Genomic DNA, 19,997 nt, shown 5'->3' on the forward strand with positions numbered 1-19,997 from the left:
TGATAAAATCATTGATTAAAAATGTTTTTCCTGCCAAAGACCTGACATTTAATAAAGCTAGTTTAAGTTCGTTAAACACACTATCAGTCAGGTTTTTAGTAACAAGCTGTGGCTGACATGGAATCACTGCTAAATTAGATAAACTCACACAAACGTTTGGGCGCTTCCTGTTTCTAAGATGATTCACCGCTCTTAATCTATTACCTATCAACACAGATATCGGCAAAGCTCCAGGCAGGCAGGGCCCGGCACGTCCTGGAGAGAGGTGAGAGTGCCGTACGCCCTTGAGCCTGGACCCAGCACATATCAGTCAGTGTTTGTTTTGTTTTGCACACACATCCGTATCAGGCTTCGGAGACTGCAGATGCTTTCTTGAAGGGGGGGGGACGTTTTGGTCCGGATGATTGTGGTAGGCATGGTGACGGGGGTGTTGGTGCGCGTCCAGGGGGAGGAGGTGGTTGACGTAGGCTCGGTGATGGAGACGGGGAGATGGTGCGTGGGTAGAGGACATGCTTCCGGGGAGGGAGGTGGTTGACGTAGGCGCGGTGATGGAGACGGGGAGATGGTGCGTGTCTCTGCGGTGATTTGGTGGGCGTCGTTGAGGAGCGGGGGTAAAGGACATGGTCAGTACAGACAGGTGAAAGCCAGGTGTTCAGTGCAGACAGTCGGCTGAATCTCTCCACTCCTCTTCTGACGGGCGGTAGAGGGCCACTGATGAACACCTCTGCATTTAGAGAGCTGGCCGTTTCCAACAGACATTTAAAGTCTTCTTTCAGCACTTCTGACTCTTGTTTCTCAACATCATCTGTTCCAATGTGCAGAACCACATTCTTCACAGTCGGATGTTCAGCCCCAATATGCAGGATCTTCTCAGCCAAGTCAGAGACCGTATCCTTGGGAAAACAGAGTACTTTGATGTTGTTCTTACTACACAGACTTTTTACATCTCTTACAGCAGAGTCACCCACAATCAGAGTTTCAGGCCCAGTCGTTAGCTTTCCCTCTAGCCTTTTGCTTTTGGAGTAGCTATTGGTCCTTACCCTGCTGTGTGAAGAGGACAGGTTATCCAGGTCATCAGAAAGAGATCTCCGGCTCTCGGTCAGCGGAGCGTATCTGTTCTGGATTGGCACACTTGGTGGTTCAGGAGGATTGTTTGTAGTTCTCCCTTTAGCAGCTGTCCACGGCTGTTTCCTAGTATGAATAGGGGTGATAACAATGCAGGCCAGCCGGTCGATCACAGATTTCAGAGCACTGGGCTCTGCCTGTTATCCGTCCTCCCAAATCCCATGGACATGATTTAGTCTTAGGCTTTGCACCCAGAGAGTTCCAGGGAGGACCACCACTTGTAGATGTATTACCCGGTACACAGCCCTCCTGTTCCTTGAATCCTTGTAGCTGCTAACTAGCTGTGATTTAGCATACCCTTTTCCATTATTTTGCAACACTGGTAAAGTGGTGTCATGCCCACAACATAGTCCATTCTTCCACACGTTAACTTCCAACCGTTGCATTTTCATTTCCAGCACAGCCATCTTCTGTAGAAGTTTGTGGAAGTCATCTGTAGAGAACGGGAGGCATTTTGCTGCCGACTAGCTTAAGCTAAATAGCATGCAGTAGCCTACCAGGCTTTAGCTGTTGCTCGGCCACGCTACTGTAAGACTGGGGTAGTCGTACAAAATATTGAAATAGTGGCTGAAACCCTCCATCTATTTACGAAGAATAACTGTCCCAGTGATCGGTTAATGTCCAGGAGGCCGCTGCTCGAAGTTTTCAGAAAAGAAAAATAGAAAAACAGCATAAAAAAGTAAGCAGAGGCAAGCGGAAAGCGTCTGCACTGTAAGAAGGCTACACACACAGGAGGTCCCACTCAAAGGGCCGGTTGTAACTTTAAGACTATATATATAATACATAATATATATAAAATAGTCTCTTCAGTGGGCATGTCACTGAATGAGATGCATTGTGGGACATGTAGTTATGGGCAACGTGCTCTGTAAAGCGGCACGTAACCGTATAATAAACTTGTTTTATTCTTTGCAGAACTCTTGGGCCACATGACATGAAGTCTTGAGTTCGACACCCCCCTGACATATAATATGCTCTAATAATATCATATCATATAATAATAATAATACATAGTGCTTTGCTAAGTATTTAAAGTTACTAGAATCCACACGACAAAGAGGAGCTGCAGTCAAAAGGTCCATAGGTCTATCAATCAATCAATGGTTATTTATATAGCCCATATCACAAATGTTACATTTGTCTCAGTGGTCTTCACAGTGTGTACAGAATATCAGTATGACAATACGACACCCTCTGTCCTTAGACCCTCACATCGTACAAGGAAAAACTTCCAAAGAAACCCAGTTTAAAGGGAAAAAAATGGAGAAACCTCAGGGAGAGCAACAGAGGAGGGATCCCTCTCCAGGACGGACAGACGTGCAATAGATTCCGTGTGTAAATTGAAAAGATAATACATTTGCAACATAGGTAGTCCAAATGTTTGGAAATGCATGTGTGTATAATAGGAAGATGAATCCACGAGGATATCCATCCAGGACCTATGATCCAGGACCACAGCCACGACTCAAGATCCAGCGCTCGCGATCCAGGACACAGGACCGCAGGATCATCCATGACTCCGGATCCCGCGTATATAGACACCAAAAGAAAGACATTTGGGGAAGCCTGGGTTAATCGGAACATGAGTGTACACGGGTATAGACAGAGAGAAGGAAGAAGGAAGATGTCCCCCCGACAAACTAAGCCTATATCAGCAAAACTAGGGGCTGAATCTAATCAGCCCTAACTATAAGCTTTATCAAAAAGGAAGGTCTTAAGCGCACTCTTAAAAACGGATAGGGTGTCTGCCGCCCGAACACAAACTGGAAGCTGATTCCACAAATGTGGAGCTTGATAAAAAAAGGCTCTGGCTCCCATTGTACTTTTAGAGACTCTAGGAACAACCAACAACCCTGCATTCTTGGAACGCAATGCCCTAGTAGGACAGTAGGGTATAATGAGTTCTTTAAGGTAAGATGGCGCCTGCCCATTAAGGGCTTTGTAGGCGAGAAGAAGAATTTTAAATGCTATCCTGTGTTCTATAGGGAGCCAGTGTAAGGCAGCCAGAACAGGAGTAATGTGGTCCCTTTTCCTAACTCTGGTTAGTACACGAGCTGCAGCATTTTGAATCAGCTGAAGCCACTTGACTGACTTCTTGGTACTCCCTGATAATAAAGAGTTACAATAATCCAGCCTAGAAGTAACAAATGCATGGACTAGTTTCTCTGCATCGTTTTGAGGCAAGATATGCCTGATTTTGCAATGTTAAGTAGATGGAAGTAGGCGGTCCTTGAGATTGATTTCATGTGGGCGTTAAAGGATAAATCCTGATCAAATATAACACCAAGATTCCTTACAGTCTCACTGGAGGCCAAATTAATGCCATCCATAGTTAGTATGTCTTTAGATAATTTGTTTCGTAGATTCTTCGGGCCGAGTACAATAACTTCAGTTTTGGTCGTGTTTAACATCAAAAAGTTTAAGGTCATCCACGTTTTTAAGTCCTTGAGGCAGTCTTGAATTTATTTAGATGATTAATTTCATCAGGCTTGATTGATAAATATAGTTGAGTATCATCCGCATAACAATGAAAGTTTACAGAATGATTCCTTATAATATTGCCTAACGGAAGCATATATAATGTGAACAGAATAGGTCCGAGCACTGAGCCCTGTGGCAACTCCATGGCTAACTTTGGTTTGCGTGGAAGATTCATCGTTAACACGTACAAACTGAGAGCGTTCAGATAGATAGGACCTAAAACCAGCCTAAAGCAGTTCCCTGTATGCCAACTAAGTGCTCTAGTCTTTGCAATAGGATATCATGGTCGATAGTATCAAATGCAGCACTGAGATCGAGCAAAACAAGAATAGAGACAAGTCCCTTGTCTGAGGCTATTAGAATATCATTTGTGACTTTAACCAGAGCTGTCTCTGTGCTATGATGTGTTCTAAAGCCAGACTGAAAATCTTCAAATAAATCATTGTTTTTTAAGTAATCACACACTGTTTTGCGACCGCTTTCTCAAGAATTTTTGAGAGGAACGGAAGATTAGAAATAGGTCTATAGTTGGCTAAAACCTCTGGATCGAGGTTGTGCTTTTTAAGAAGCGGTTTTATCACTGCTACTTTGAATGATTGTGGAACATAGCCTGATAATAAAGACATATTCATAATATTTAATAAAGAAGTGCTAATTAATGGAAAAACTTCCTTCAACAGCTTAGTTGGAATTGGGTCTAACATGCACGTTGATGGTTTAGAAGAGAGAATCATTGAATGTAATTGTTCAAGGTTTATGGCTGAAAAGCATTCTAGTTTCCTATCTAGTGTAATATTAGAACTTACGTTTCCGGGAGCTGTTGATAACACTATACTGGTCGAAGGCAAGAGGTCATTCATTTTGTTTCTAAGAGTAACAATTTTATGGTTAAAAAAGCACATAAAATCATTGCTACTGAGTGCTAAGGGAATAGAAGGCTCAATGGAGCTGTGGCTCTCTGTCAGCCTGGCTACAGTGCTGAAAAGACATCTTGCATTATTCTTATTCTCATCTATTAATGAAGAGTAGTAGCTGCTCTCGCTTTACGCAGTGCTTTCTTATATTCATTGAGAGTAATATGCCAAATTAAACGAGATTCTTCAAGTTTAGTGGAACGCCATATCCTTTCAAGTTGTCTAGACTTTTGCTTTATTTTGCGGGTTTCGGCATTATGCCATGGAGCTAATCTATGTTGTTTTATTCTCTTCTTTTTCAAAGGAGCAACAGAGTCTCATTTTATTCGCAGCGCATCTATAGCACTATCAACAACATGATCAATTTGGGGTGGTGTACATTTTGTATAAGTTTCCTCCCCTACATGCAGACATGCTATCGAGTTAAGTATTGGTTGAATCTCTTCCTTAAATGTGGCTATAGCACTAACAGATAGGTTTCTGCTGCAGGAGCTTTTGACTAATGCTTTGTAGTCTAGTAACAGTACTTCAAAAGTTACTAAGAAATGGTCGGATAAAGCAGGATTATGCGGTTCGACTAATAGTTGCTCAATTTCAATACCATAAGTCAGAACAAGGTCGAGAGTGTGATTATAACAGTGGGTTGGTTTATTTACACTCTGACAGAAACCAACAGAATCTAATATAGAGTTAAATGCAACAGTAAGGCTATTTTTATCATCGTCAACATGAATATTAAAGTCACCTACGATAATTACTTTGTCTGTTTTAAGAACCAAAGTTGATAAAAACTCAGAGTTCTGATAAGAGTTCTGAATAAGGACCTGGTGCACGATACACTGTAACAAATAAGATTGGCTGCAAAGTTTTCCAGGTCGGATGCGTGAGACTAAAAACGAGGCTTTCAAAGGAGGTATAATTACATTTTGGTTTAGTATTGATAAGTAAACTTGAGTCAAAGATTGCTGCAACTCCACCTCCTCGGCCCGTGCCTCGAGCAATATGAGTGTTGACATGGCTGGGTGGAGTGGCCTCATTTATGCTGACATATTCTTCATGTCTCAACCAAGTTTCAGTGAGACAGCATATATCAATATTATAATCTGATATTAAATCATTTACCAATATTGCTTTAGATGCTAGAGATCTTATGTTTAAGAGACCACATTTAATCTTCCTGTTTTGTTGCACTGTAGTAGTTGTTACATTTACTTTTATTAGGTTATTATGTATGACACCTCTATTAGGTTTTACCTTAAATTGTCCTTGGGCAGACACACACACCGCTAATATTGGGTATTTTATTGGGTTCGGGATTCCTATGGGTGACTGCCTAGGAGAGAGCGCAGAGAAGCGTGTAAGACTGCGACTCTGCCTCCTGGTCTCAACTCCAGTTCGTCATGGATTAAGTCCACAAAGCCCTGAAATGTTTGCCGAAGTGAGATCTGCACCTTCCAGAGTAGGATGAATGCCGTCTCTCTTAATCAGACCAGGTTTTCCCCAAAGGCTGTCCAATTATTTACGAAGCCCACATTGTTTGCTGGGCACCACCAAGACAACCAGCTGAAATGATGACATGCGGCTATACATGTCATCATTGATCAGATCTATAATCATCTCATAGTATAGTCATATCATATGAAAGAAGGGTTTGTACTAATTGTATATAATATTCTATAATAATATATTTTAGACAACAGACTAATTGTCCTGTACTTTGTTGAATGTGCTGAAAGATTTTGAAAGGAAATAAATGAAAATGGACTCCCCTCCCCTTCAGGAAAGTACCTGACGTTCATCCTGGACCCCCTGCTGTACCCCAGCGTGGTGAAGCAGGGCCGCCAGCTGGACTTCCACCAGTTCACCGACACCGTGGCCCCGCCCACCTTCGGGTACCCCCCCGTCAGAAAGGGCTTCCCGGGGCTCAGCGAGCAGATCACCCGCTCCTTCCAGCTGATGCAGGGAGAGCACCTGGGCGTGCTGACAGAGAGCATGATGGGTAATCTGATGCTGGTGCTGAGGCAGGATCACCTGTGCGCGGGGGGGGGGGGGGTGGAAGAGCAGCAGCCTGTTCGACTTCTGCAACAGCGTGATGTTCGAAGCCACGTTTCTAACGATCTTCGGAGGTCCGGAGAGAGGGAGGCGCCACGAAGGGATGGAAGACATGAGGGAGGACTTCCAGAGGTTCGACCGCATGTTCCCGCTGCTCATCGCCCAGGTTCCCATCGGCCTGCTGGGACGAACCCGGGCGGTCCGGAGCAAACTGATCGATCGCTTCCTGCCGGACAGGATGTCGAGCTGGACGGGAACTTCTCAGCTCATCAAGACCCGATCAAAGCTTCTGGAGCAACACGCCTCGCTGAGGGACACCGATAAAGGAGGTATGTTTCATCTGAGGACACCCGAGACTTAGAGGTCTCCTATCATGTCCCTTTCTGATGTCTTCTCTACATCACCATGTGTCCCCGGTGTGTCCCCGGTGTGTCACCATGTGTCCCCGGTGTCCCCCCGGTGTGTCACCATGTGTCCCCGGTGTCCCCCCGGTGTGTCACCATGTGTTTCCGGTGTGTCACCATGTGTCCCCGGTGTGTCCCCGGTGTGTCACCATGTGTCTGGGTTTCCTGGGGTTTGGAGCAGGACACTTCAGAGTCATGTCCTTAGTAACAGCTGGAAGAGAGGGGGGGGGGCTACAAGGACCTGTTTGGGGTTTGGAGCAGGACACTTCAGAGTCATGTCCTTAGTAACAGCTGGAAGAGAGGGGGGGGGCTACAAGGACCTGTTTGGGGTTTGGAGCAGGACACTTCAGAGTCATGTCCTTAGTAACAGCTGGAAGAGAGGGGGGGGGCTACAAGGACCTGTTTGGGGTTTGGAGCAGGACACTTCAGAGACATGTCCTTAGTAACAGCTGGAAGAGAGGGGGGGGGGCTACAAGGACCTGTTTGGGGTTTGGAGCAGGACACTTCAGAGACATGTCCTTAGTAACAGCTGGAAGAGAGGGGGGGGGCTACAAGGACCTGTTTGGGGTTTGGAGCAGGACACTTCAGAGTCATGTCCTTAGTAACAGCTGGAAGAGAGGGGGGGGGCTACAAGGACCTGTTTGGGGTTTGGAGCAGGACACTTCAGAGTCATGTCCTTAGTAACAGCTGGGAGAGAGGGGGGGGGGCTACAAGGACCTGTTTGGGGTTTGGAGCAGGACACTTCAGAGTACATGTCCTTAGTAACAGCTGGAAGAGAGGGGGGGGGCTACAAGGACCTGATTGGGGTTTGGAGCAGGACACTTCAGAGACATGTCCTTAGTAACAGCTGGAAGAGAGGGGGGGGGGCTACAAGGACCTGATTGGGGTTTGGAGCAGGACACTTCAGAGACATGTCCTTAGTAACAGCTGGAAGAGAGGGGGGGGGGCTACAAGGACCTGTTTGGGGTTTGGAGCAGGACACTTCAGAGTCATGTCCTTAGTAACAGCTGGAAGAGAGGGGGGGGGGCTACAAGGACCTGTTTGGGGTTTGGAGCAGGACACTTCAGAGACATGTCCTTAGTAACAGCTGGAAGAGAGGGGGGGGGCTACAAGGACCTGTTTGGGGTTTGGAGCAGGACACTTCAGAGTCATGTCCTTAGTAACAGCTGGAAGAGAGGGGGGGGGGCTACAAGGACCTGTTTGGGGTTTGGAGCAGGACACTTCAGAGTCATGTCCTTAGTAACAGCTGGAAGAGAGGGGGGGGGGCTACAAGGACCTGTTTGGGGTTTGGAGCAGGACACTTCAGAGTCATGTCCTTAGTAACAGCTGGAAGAGAGGGGGGGGGGCTACAAGGACCTGGTTGGGGTTTGGAGCAGGACACTTCAGAGACATGTCCTTAGTAACAGCTGGAAGAGAGGGGGGGGGCTACAAGGACCTGTTTGGGGTTTGGAGCAGGACACTTCAGAGTCATGTCCTTAGTAACAGCTGGAAGAGAGGGGGGGGGGGCTACAAGGACCTGTTTGGGGTTTGGAGCAGGACACTTCAGAGTCATGTCCTTAGTAACAGCTGGAAGAGAGGGGGGGGGGCTACAAGGACCTGTGTGGGGTTTGGAGCAGGACACTTCAGAGTACATGTCCTTAGTAACAGCTGGAAGAGAGGGGGGGGGCTACAAGGACCTGTTTGGGGTTTGGAGCAGGACACTTCAGAGTCATGTCCTTAGTAACAGCTGGAAGAGAGGGGGGGGGGCTACAAGGACCTGTTTGGGGTTTGGAGCAGGACACTTCAGAGTCATGTCCTTAGTAACAGCTGGAAGAGAGGGGGGGGGCTACAAGGACCTGTTTGGGGTTTGGAGCAGGACACTTCAGAGACATGTCCTTAGTAACAGCTGGAAGAGAGGGGGGGGGGCTACAAGGACCTGTTTGGGGTTTGGAGCAGGACACTTCAGAGTCATGTCCTTAGTAACAGCTGGAAGAGAGGGGGGGGGGCTACAAGGACCTGTTTGGGGTTTGGAGCAGGACACTTCAGAGTACATGTCCTTAGTAACAGCTGGAAGAGAGGGGGGGGGCTACAAGGACCTGTTTGGGGTTTGGAGCAGGACACTTCAGAGTCATGTCCTTAGTAACAGCTGGAAGAGAGGGGGGGGGCTACAAGGACCTGTTTGGGGTTTGGAGCAGGACACTTCAGAGTCATGTCCTTAGTAACAGCTGGAAGAGAGGGGGGGGGGGCTACAAGGACCTGTTTGGGGTTTGGAGCAGGACACTTCAGAGTCATGTCCTTAGTAACAGCTGGAAGAGAGGGGGGGGGCTACAAGGACCTGTTTGGGGTTTGGAGCAGGACACTTCAGAGTCATGTCCTTAGTAACAGCTGGAAGAGAGGGGGGGGGGCTACAAGGACCTGTTTGGGGTTTGGAGCAGGACACTTCAGAGACATGTCCTTAGTAACAGCTGGAAGAGAGGGGGGGGGGCTACAAGGACCTGTTTGGGGTTTGGAGCAGGACACTTCAGAGACATGTCCTTAGTAACAGCTGGAAGAGAGGGGGGGGGCTACAAGGACCTGTTTGGGGTTTGGAGCAGGACACTTCAGAGTCATGTCCTTAGTAACAGCTGGAAGAGAGGGGGGGGGGCTACAAGGACCTGTTTGGGGTTTGGAGCAGGACACTTCAGAGTCATGTCCTTAGTAACAGCTGGAAGAGAGGGGGGGGGGCTACAAGGACCTGTTTGGGGTTTGGAGCAGGACACTTCAGAGTCATGTCCTTAGTAACAGCTGGAAGAGAGAGGGGGGGGCTACAAGGACCTGTTTGGGGTTTGGAGCAGGACACTTCAGAGACATGTCCTTAGTAACAGCTGGAAGAGAGGGGGGGGGGGCTACAAGGACCTGTTTGGGGTTTGGAGCAGGACACTTCAGAGTCATGTCCTTAGTAACAGCTGGAAGAGAGGGGGGGGGCTACAAGGACCTGTTTGGGGTTTGGAGCAGGACACTTCAGAGTCATGTCCTTAGTAACAGCTGGAAGAGAGGGGGGGGGGGCTACAAGGACCTGTTTGGGGTTTGGAGCAGGACACTTCAGAGTCATGTCCTTAGTAACAGCTGGAGAGAGAGGGGGGGGGGCTACAAGGACCTGTTTGGGGTTTGGAGCAGGACACTTCAGAGACATGTCCTTAGTAACAGCTGGAAGAGAGGGGGGGGGGGCTACAAGGACCTGTTTGGGGTTTGGAGCAGGACACTTCAGAGATCATGTCCTTAGTAACAGCTGGAAGAGAGGGGGGGGGGGCTACAAGGACCTGTTTGGGGTTAGGAGCAGGACACTTCAGAGTCATGTCCTTAGTAACAGCTGGAAGAGAGGGGGGGGGGCTACAAGGACCTGTTTGGGGTTTGGAGCAGGACACTTCAGAGTACATGTCCTTAGTAACAGCTGGAAGAGAGGGGGGGGGGCTACAAGGACCTGTTTGGGGTTTGGAGCAGGACACTTCAGAGTCATGTCCTTAGTAACAGCTGGAAGAGAGGGGGGGGGGCTACAAGGACCTGTTTGGGGTTTGGAGCAGGACACTTCAGAGTCATGTCCTTAGTAACAGCTGGAAGAGAGGGGGGGGGCTACAAGGACCTGTTTGGGGTTTGGAGCAGGACACTTCAGAGTACATGTCCTTAGTAACAGCTGGAAGAGAGGGGGGGGGGCTACAAGGACCTGTTTGGGGTTTGGAGCAGGACACTTCAGAGTCATGTCCTTAGTAACAGCTGGAAGAGAGGGGGGGGGGCTACAAGGACCTGTTTGGGGTTTGGAGCAGGACACTTCAGAGTCATGTCCTTAGTAACAGCTGGAAGAGAGGGGGGGGGGCTACAAGGACCTGTTTGGGGTTTGGAGCAGGACACTTCAGAGACATGTCCTTAGTAACAGCTGGAAGAGAGGGGGGGGGCTACAAGGACCTGTTTGGGGTTTGGAGCAGGACACTTCAGAGTCATGTCCTTAGTAACAGCTGGAAGAGAGGGGGGGGGCTACAAGGATCCTGTTTGGGGTTTGGAGCAGGACACTTCAGAGACATGTCCTTAGTAACAGCTGGAAGAGAGGGGGGGGGGCTACAAGGACCTGTTTGGGGTTTGGAGCAGGACACTTCAGAGTCATGTCCTTAGTAACAGCTGGAAGAGAGGGGGGGGGCTACAAGGACCTGTGTGGGGTTTGGAGCAGGACACTTCAGAGACATGTCCTTAGTAACAGCTGGAAGAGAGAGGGGGGGGGCTACAAGGACCTGTTTGGGGTTTGGAGCAGGACACTTCAGAGACATGTCCTTAGTAACAGCTGGAAGAGAGGGGGGGGGCTACAAGGACCTGTTTGGGGTTTGGAGCAGGACACTTCAGAGACATGTCCTTAGTAACAGCTGGAAGAGAGGGGGGGGGGCTACAAGGACCTGTTTGGGGTTTGGAGCAGGACACTTCAGAGTCATGTCCTTAGTAACAGCTGGAAGAGAGGGGGGGGGGCTACAAGGACCTGTTTGGGGTTTGGAGCAGGACACTTCAGAGTCATGTCCTTAGTAACAGCTGGAAGAGAGGGGGGGGGCTACAAGGACCTGTTTGGGGTTTGGAGCAGGACACTTCAGAGTCATGTCCTTAGTAACAGCTGGAAGAGAGGGGGGGGGGCTACAAGGACCTGTTTGGGGTTTGGAGCAGGACACTTCAGAGTCATGTCCTTAGTAACAGCTGGAAGAGAGGGGGGGGGGCTACAAGGACCTGTTTGGGGTTTGGAGCAGGACACTTCAGAGACATGTCCTTAGTAACAGCTGGAAGAGAGGGGGGGGGCTACAAGGACCTGTTTGGGGTTTGGAGCAGGACACTTCAGAGTCATGTCCTTAGTAACAGCTGGAAGAGAGGGGGGGGGCTACAAGGACCTGTTTGGGGTTTGGAGCAGGACACTTCAGAGACATGTCCTTAGTAACAGCTGGAAGAGAGGGGGGGGGGGGGCTGGGACCCGGAGTAATCTGCTGCTCCGCGATGAGGGTCTAGCTGCAGCAGCTACATTACCTACGGGTGCGTTGGTTAACGGTGCGGAGTCACTGCGGCACAGACTGAGCGCTGATCAGCTGTTAGAACGGGCCGCTCAGAGCAGAGCTCCCTGTCGGAGCGCAGAGCGTGACATGAACTGAAAAGTGTTTCTCTCGCAATATCATTTAATGAATCGCTGAGCGAGCTAGCATACATTATCACTATCTGCTAACGTTAGCTTTAGCCTTCGTTTTCTAATAGTTTTTTCATAGGCTATAAACAGAGGTGGTATAAGTATAGATATTGTACTTGAGTAAAAGTAGAAGTACTCAGGTCGTGTACTTGAGTAAAAGTAGAAGTACTCAGGTCTTGTACTTGAGTAAAAGTAGAAGTACTCAGATCTTGTACTTGAGTAAAAGTAGAAGTACTCAGGTCTTGTACTTGAGTAAAAGTAGAAGTACTAAGATCTTGTACTTGAGTAAAGTAGAAGTACTCAGGTCTTGTACTTGGTAAAAGTAGAAGTAGTCAGGTCTTGTACTTGAGTAAAAGTAGAAGTACTCAGGTCTTGTACTTGAGTAAAAGTAGAAGTACTCAGGTCTTGTACTTGAGCAAAAGTAGAAGTAGCCTACTAAGATCTTGTACTTGAGTAAAAGTAGAAGTAGTCAGGTCGTGTACTTGAGTAAAAGTAGAAGTACTCAGGTCTTGTACTTGAGTAAAAGTAGAAGTACTAAGATCTTGTACTTGAGTAAAGTAGAAGTACTCAGGTCTTGTACTTGGTAAAAGTAGAAGTAGTCAGGTCTTGTACTTGAGTAAAAGTAGAAGTACTCAGGTCTTGTACTTGAGTAAAAGTAGAAGTACTCAGGTCTTGTACTTGAGTAAAAGTAGAAGTACCAGAGTGTCACAGTGAAAGTCCTGCATTCAAAATGTTCCTCAAGTGAAAGTAGAAAAGTATTCTCATCAGAATATAGTGAAAGACAGTAAAAGTAGTCGTTGTGCAGATTGGTCCATTTCAGAATAATATATATATATGTTTTATAATGATTGATCATGAAAGTGTTCTCAAAGCTGGTGAAGGTGCAGCTAGTCTGAAGTACTTTGTAGACTGCAGGGTAGCTGGTGAAGGTGCAGCTAGTCTGAAGTACTTTGTAGACTGCAGGGTAGCTGGTGGAGGAGCAGCTAGTCTGAAGTACTTTGTAGACTGCAGGGTAGCTGGTGAAGGTGCAGCTAGTCTGAAGTACTTTGTAGACTGCAGGGTAGCTGGTGGAGGTGCAGCTAGTCTGAAGTACTTTGTAGACTGCAGGGTAGCTGGTGAAGGTGCAGCTAGTCTGAAGTACTTTGTAGACTGCAGGGTAGCTGGTGGAGGTGCAGCTAGTCTGAAGTACTTTGTAGACTGCAGGGTAGCTGGTGAAGGTGCAGCTAGTCTGAAGTACTTTGTAGACTGCAGGGTAGCTGGTGAAGGTGCAGCTAGTCTGAAGTACTTTGTAGACTGCAGGGCAGCTGGTGAAGGTGCAGCTAGTCTGAAGTACTTTGTAGACTGCAGGGTAGCTGGTGGAGGTGCAGCTAGTCTGAAGTACTTTGTAGACTGCAGGGTAGCTGGTGGAGGTGCAGCTAGTCTGAAGTACTTTGTAGACTGCAGGGTAGCTGGTGAAGGTGCAGCTAGTCTGAAGTACTTTGTAGACTGCAGGGTAGCTGGTGAAGGTGCAGCTAGTCTGAAGTACTTTGTAGACTGCAGGGTAGCTGGTGAAGGTGCAGCTAGTCTGAAGTACTTTGTAGACTGCAGGGCAGCTGGTGGAGGTGCAGCTAGTCTGAAGTACTTTGTAGACTGCAGGGCAGCTGGTGGATTTACTCCAGGTGGAACTAAAGTCTGATTCAACACTTGATTAGATTTCACATCATCTGTGAAGTAACTAAAGGTATTAATACATGTGGTGGAGGAAAGTACACCATGTACCTCTGAACTGTAGGGGAAAAGTACACCATGTACCTCTGAACTGTAGGGGAAAAGTACACCATGTACCCAGGCCCACCTTAACCTGCATCAGGCCCTGGGGCTGATGCAGGTTAAGGTTTTGTCGGCCCCCTATTTAAACAACAAATGAAAGTCATAGCCTCGGCAGGCTCTGTGAGGACTCTTCTCCACCCTGCTCTGCGCCTGGTCCTCTCCTCCAGGTCAGTGGCGTGTCGGGCCTCCCTCGTGTATCTGTCCGGTTGCCGTGGGCGCCCCTCCACGTAGCGAGTCCTCGTCGTCCTCTCGTCTCCTCCAACAGATAATGTCCCTCCTGTCTGTTCTTCCTCTCCCGCTACTCCATCGCTATCAGAACCAGACGGCCGACTTGGCTCCGAGGCCCCGCGGCCGCTCGGTACAGAACTCATCCGTCCTCCCTCCTCATCTGTCCTCCCTCCTCACCTGTCCTTCCTCCTCATCTGTCCTCCCTCCTCACCTGTCCTTCCTCCTCATCTGTCCTCCCTCCTCATCCGGCCTACAGGTTTAGAATCACCTGGAAGCTTCGGCTGCTTTGTGACAGCTGCTTGTCTCCAAACTCCTTTTCCCTCAACAACTTCCTCTCCGAGCGCCTCTCTCACACTTTCTCTCCTAAACAACCTTCATCTGTCACTCAATCACTCGCAATTTGAATACGTCACATGTGAAACATATTCTCATTCTGATTGGCTGTTGAGTGGTGCCCACGGACTGTTTCCGAGTCATCTCTGGAATCCATCGATCTGATTGGTTAGCGGAGCAAATTATCAAAATACTACGGAGGGAAGATATTTTCGTTTGGATTACTGGTCTGGAGGAAGCTCACGAGTGTGTGTGTGTGTGTGTGTGTGTGTGTGTGTGTGTGTGTGTGTGTGTGTGTGTGTGTGTGTGTGTGTGTGTGTGTGTGTGTGTGTGTGTGTGTGTGTGTGTGTGTGTGTGTGTGTGTGTGTGTGTGTGTGTGTGTGTGTGTGTGTGTGTGTGTGTGTGTGTGTGTGTGTGTGTGTGTGTATTTTTGCTTTGTGTGTATTGTGTGTGTTTCCCGGGGAAACCCCTCAGGAGAAACCCCGGCTGTTGTTCTGCCTGCTGTGACGTCAAGTTACTCCGTTCTCCGCTTGTAATTATGCCGAAGCTTCAACGTTATATTTATCATCTGAATTTGCCGAAACAATTTTAATATTCTGAAAGCCAAGACTTTGTTTATTTGAAACCAGATGAAAACAAACGGTAACGGACCCTGCCGTGTTATCTATGATTACTCTACGCCTTACATTCATCATGTCAGCCGGAGGGAGGGGGAGCTGTCATCTTCCCTTTACAAGCTTCAAACATGTATTTATCGTGTGATTTTGGAAATAAAAGTTTCATATTCTGAAAGCCAAGACTTTGTTTATTTAAATGTTTTTTAAAAACATCCGAAATAAAAAAAAAATTTGTAATAGATTTTTTTTTAATTAGAAATTTTGTATTGGCTCATGATAGGCCCCTGATCTCCGTAGGCCACTGATCTCCGTAGGCCCCTGGTCTCCGTAGGCCCCTGGTCTCCGTAGGCCCCTGGTCTCCGTAGGCCCCTGATCTCCGTAGGCCCCTGATCTCCGTAGGCCCCTGGTCTCCGTAGGCCCCTGATCTCCGTAGGCCCCTGATCTCCGTAGGCCCCTGGTCTCCGTAGGCCCCTGGTCTCCGTAGGCCCCTGGTCTCCGTAGGCCCCTGATCTCCGTAGGCCACTGATCTCCGTAGGCCCCTGATCTCCGTAGGCCCCTGGTCTCCGTAGGCCCCTGGTCTCCGTAGGCCCCTGGTCTCCGTAGGCCCCTGATCTCCGTAGGCCCCTGATCTCCGTAGGCCCCTGGTCTCCGTAGGCCCCTGATCTCCGTAGGCCCCTGATCTCCGTAGGCCCCTGGTCTCCGTAGGCCCCTGGTCTCCGTAGGCCCCTGGTCTCCGTAGGCCCCTGGTCTCCGTAGGCCCCTGATCTCCGTAGGCCCCTGATCTCCGTAGGCCCCTGGTCTCCGTAGGCCCCTGATCTCCGTAGGCCCCTGATCTCCGTAGGCCCCTGGGCTTCAGAGACATGTCCTTAGTAGGAGACCTCTAACAGGGACAGTGCACATCAATCCAGAGTTAGCCAAGAGGCTATTTTTCATCTGTAGTCCCCGGACAGATCAGTCACCCTAAAGACACATTTCATTTTAAACAAGTAAATACTGTCAAATTAAACCTTGCAACATACAGTACTGGAAATCTTAATAAAAAACACAAAACAGAACAAACAGAACAGAACAACAGAACAACAGAACAGAACAACAGCGATCATGCCCCTGAGCTCAGTGCTCTGGAGACAGACCCCTGCATTGATGACCTTTGCTCTCCTTTAGCGCATCACTTTGCCATCCTCTGGGCGTCCGTGGGCAACACGGTGCCCGCCTGCTTCTGGGTGCTCTACTTCCTGCTGAGGGACCCCGAGGCGCTGCAGGCCGTCCGGCAGGAGGTCCTGGAGGTCCTGAGGCAGTCGGGGGGGGAGTTCAGCCCAGAGGAGGACCTGGCGCTGAGCAGAGAGCAGCTGGACAGCATGGTGCTCCTGGGTAAGAGAAACATCACTAACCCCGGCTTGAGCTCCAGCCTCAGGATCCATCTGAGGTCCTCTCCAGAAGGGAGGAGTCATCACATACAGAGACTAGTTCAGCCTCAGGATCCATCTGAGGTCCTCTCCTGAAGGAAGGAGTCATCACATACAGAGACTAGTTCAGCCTCAGGGTCCATCTGTGGTCCTCTCCAGAAGGGAGGAGTCATCACATACAGAGACTAGTTCAGCCTCAGGATCCATCTGAGGTCCTCTCCTGAAGGAAGGAGTCATCACATACAGAGACTAGTTCAGCCTCAGGATCCATGTGTCTGTGGTCCTCTCCAGAAGGGAAGGAGTCATCACATACAGAGACTAGTTCAGCCTCAGGATCCATGTGTCTGTGGTCCTCTCCAGAAGGGAAGGAGTCATCACATACAGAGACTAGTTCAGCCTCAGGATCCATGTGTCTGTGGTCCTCTCCAGAAGGGAAGGAGTCATCACATACAGAGACTAGTTCAGCCTCAGGATCCATGTGTCTGTGGTCCTCTCCAGAAGGGAAGGAGTCATCACATACAGAGACTAGTTCAGCCTCAGGATCCATGTGTCTGTGGTCCTCTCCAGAAGGGAAGGAGTCATCACATACAGAGACTAGTTCAGCCTCAGGATCCATGTGTCTGTGGTCCTCTCCAGAAGGGAAGGAGTCATCACATACAGAGACTAGTTCAGCCTCAGGATCCATGTGTCTGTGGTCCTCTCCAGAAGGGAAGGAGTCATCACATACAGAGACTAGTTCAGCCTCAGGATCCATGTGTCTGTGGTCCTCTCCAGAAGGGAAGGAGTCATCACATACAGAGACTAGTTCAGCCTCTGATCCACGTGTCTGTGGTCCTCTCCAGAGGGAAGGAGTCATCACATACAGAGACTAGTTCAGCCTCTGGATCCATGTGTCTGTGGTCCTCTCCAGAAGAGAGGAGTCATCACATACAGAGACTAGTTCAGCCTCTGGATCCATGTCTCTGTGGTCCTCTCCAGAAGAGAGGAGTCATCACATACAGAGACTAGTTCAGCCTCTGGATCCATGTCTCTGTGGTCCTCTCCAGAAGAGAGGAGTCATCACATACAGAGACTAGTTCAGCCTCTGGATCCATGTGTCTGTGGTCCTCTCCAGAAGGGAAGGAGTCATCACATACAGAGACTAGTTCAGCCTCTGATCCATGTGTCTGTGGTCCTCTCCAGAAGGAGAGGAGTCATCACATACAGAGACTAGTTCAGCCTCTGGATCCATGTCTCTGTGGTCCTCTCCAGAAGGAAGGAGTCATCACATACAGAGACTAGTTCAGCCTCTGGATCCATGTGTCTGTGGTCCTCTCCAGAAGAGAGGAGTCATCACATACAGAGACTAGTTCAGCCTCAGGATCCATCTGTGGTCCAGAAGGGAGGAGTCATCACATACAGAGACTAGTTCAGCCTCAGGATCCATGTCTCTGTGATCCTCTCCAGAGGGAAGGAGTCATCACATACAGAGACTAGTTCCTGAGCAGTGTCCTTCACATGGAAGGAGTCATCTCATACAGAGACTAGTTCCTTCACAGTGTCCTTCACATGCTGATATCAAGAGAGGGAGTCACACAGTCTCAAGATGGAGGAACAGAAAGCAGTATTCAATGTTTACTTCAGATCAGCTCCACGTCAGAAATGAGCATGCTTGATGTCTCTCTCCATAATGAGCATGCTTGATGTCTCTCTCCATAGAGGCTGAGTCATCATGTTCATCACACAGCTATCATCTGCCTCAAGCAGTCCTGATGCTCTTCTGGGTCCTCACACATCCTGTCATGATCACAGCTGCAGTTGGTACCCTTGTTAGCATGCTACTCTCATGTTGGAGGAGGACACTCAGTGTTTTACAAAACATTATGGAATGATAAGAAAGTGAAGGAGGTGTCATTCAATATTTTACAGAACCTCATTTCCCCTGAGGACCGAACCCTTCCTTCTTGCCTTTCACATTTCTGTCATTGAAATGGAATGAGTCATTGACCTGAGGTCTGTCCTACACACTGCTGAGTGTGCTTCTCTCTACTCCCCAGAGAGCTCCATCAGCGAGGGTCTGCGTCTGTCCTCGGCCTCCACCAACATCCGGGTGTCTCAGGAGGACTTCAGTCTGCGTCTGGATGCAGAGCGCTCTGCGTCCGTGAGGAAGGGGGACGTGATCGCCCTCTACCCCCAGAGCATGCACATGGACCCCGACATCTACCAGGACCCCCAGGTACCCCCGCGTACTATCTTTTGTATTATTTTAAATATGTTGTAATGTTATTTTGTATGCACCACGACACCAAGTCAAATTCCTCGTACGTGTCAACCTGCCTGGTGATAAACCTGTTTCCTCTTCCTCTTCCTCTTCCTCCAGTCGTTCCGCTACGACCGCTTCGTCCAGGACGGCCGTGTGAAGACGGACTTCTATAAGAGCGGGCAGAAGCTGAAGTTCTTCCTGATGCCCTTCGGCTCCGGCACCTCCATGTGTCCCGGACGATACTTCGCCGTCAACGAGATCAAGCAGTTCCTGAGTCTGGTGCTGCTGTACCTGGACCTGGACCTGCAGCCGGGTCAGAACCGGGTCTCTCTGGACTACGGCCGGGCCGGGCTGGGCATCCTGCTGCCGAACGCAGACGTACGCTTCCACTACCGGCTGAGAGGCGCCAGCCAGAGCCCGGCCGAGTAGCTTCCACCGTCATAACCTCTCGCCTTAAAGGTCTCCTATCGTGCTGTTTTGAGGCATATGCTGCGGGTCTCAGATATATACAAATACTTAAACACATGTCTCTGAAGTGTGCTCAGAATACCAAACAGATCACCCGTTCCAGCCCCCCATTCCAGCCCCTCTCTTTCTAGTTAGCGCTACTTGCTAATGTAAACACAGACCATATTACTTCCAAAACACGTCGACCCCCGGGTACCCCCGTCTCTCAAACCCAGTTTGGATTGAACCACGCCCACTTTCCATTAAAGGGGTCCCAGACCCTCCTGCCAGCTCCACCCTCAGGAAGGAGTCCCAGACCCTCCTGCCAGCTCCACCCTCAGGAAGGAGTCCCAGACCCTCCTGCCAGCTCCACCCTCAGGAAGGAGTCCCAGACCCTCCTGCCAGCTCCACCCACAGGAAGGGGTCCCAGACCCTCCTGCCAGCTCCACCCACAGGAAGGGGTCCCAGACCCTCCTGCCAGCTCCACCCACAGGAAGGGGTCCCAGACCCTCCTGCCAGCTCCACCCACAGGAAGGGGTCCCAGACCCTCCTGCCAGCTCCACCCACAGGAAGGGGTCCCAGACCCTCCTGCCAGCTCCACCCACAGGAAGGGGTCCCAGACCCTCCTGCCAGCTCCACCCACAGGAAGGAGTCCCAGACCCTCCTGCCAGCTCCACCCTCAGGAAGGAGTCCCAGACCCTCCTGCCAGCTCCACCCACAGGAAGGAGTCCCAGACCCTCCTGCCAGCTCCACCCACAGGAAGGAGTCCCAGACCCTC

The 19,997-nt window shown here is 49.5% G+C and overlaps 1 protein-coding gene across 1 annotated transcript; it reads left to right on the forward strand.

Moving 5' to 3' along the window:
* The first annotated feature begins 415 nt into the window (after positions 1-415).
* cyp7b1 (cytochrome P450, family 7, subfamily B, polypeptide 1) lies at positions 416-19,467 on the forward strand. The gene is given in 6 exon segments (XM_034076873.2): positions 416-500; positions 6,301-6,562; positions 6,564-6,901; positions 16,289-16,495; positions 18,567-18,745; positions 18,890-19,467. Coding segments are annotated over 6 exon segments (1,383 nt in total). The 3' UTR covers positions 19,202-19,467.
* The last annotated feature ends 530 nt before the right edge of the window (positions 19,468-19,997 follow it).

This window comes from Pseudochaenichthys georgianus, unplaced genomic scaffold (genome assembly GCF_902827115.2).
Source record: "Pseudochaenichthys georgianus unplaced genomic scaffold, fPseGeo1.2 scaffold_1090_arrow_ctg1, whole genome shotgun sequence".
NCBI lineage: Eukaryota > Metazoa > Chordata > Actinopteri > Perciformes > Channichthyidae > Pseudochaenichthys > Pseudochaenichthys georgianus.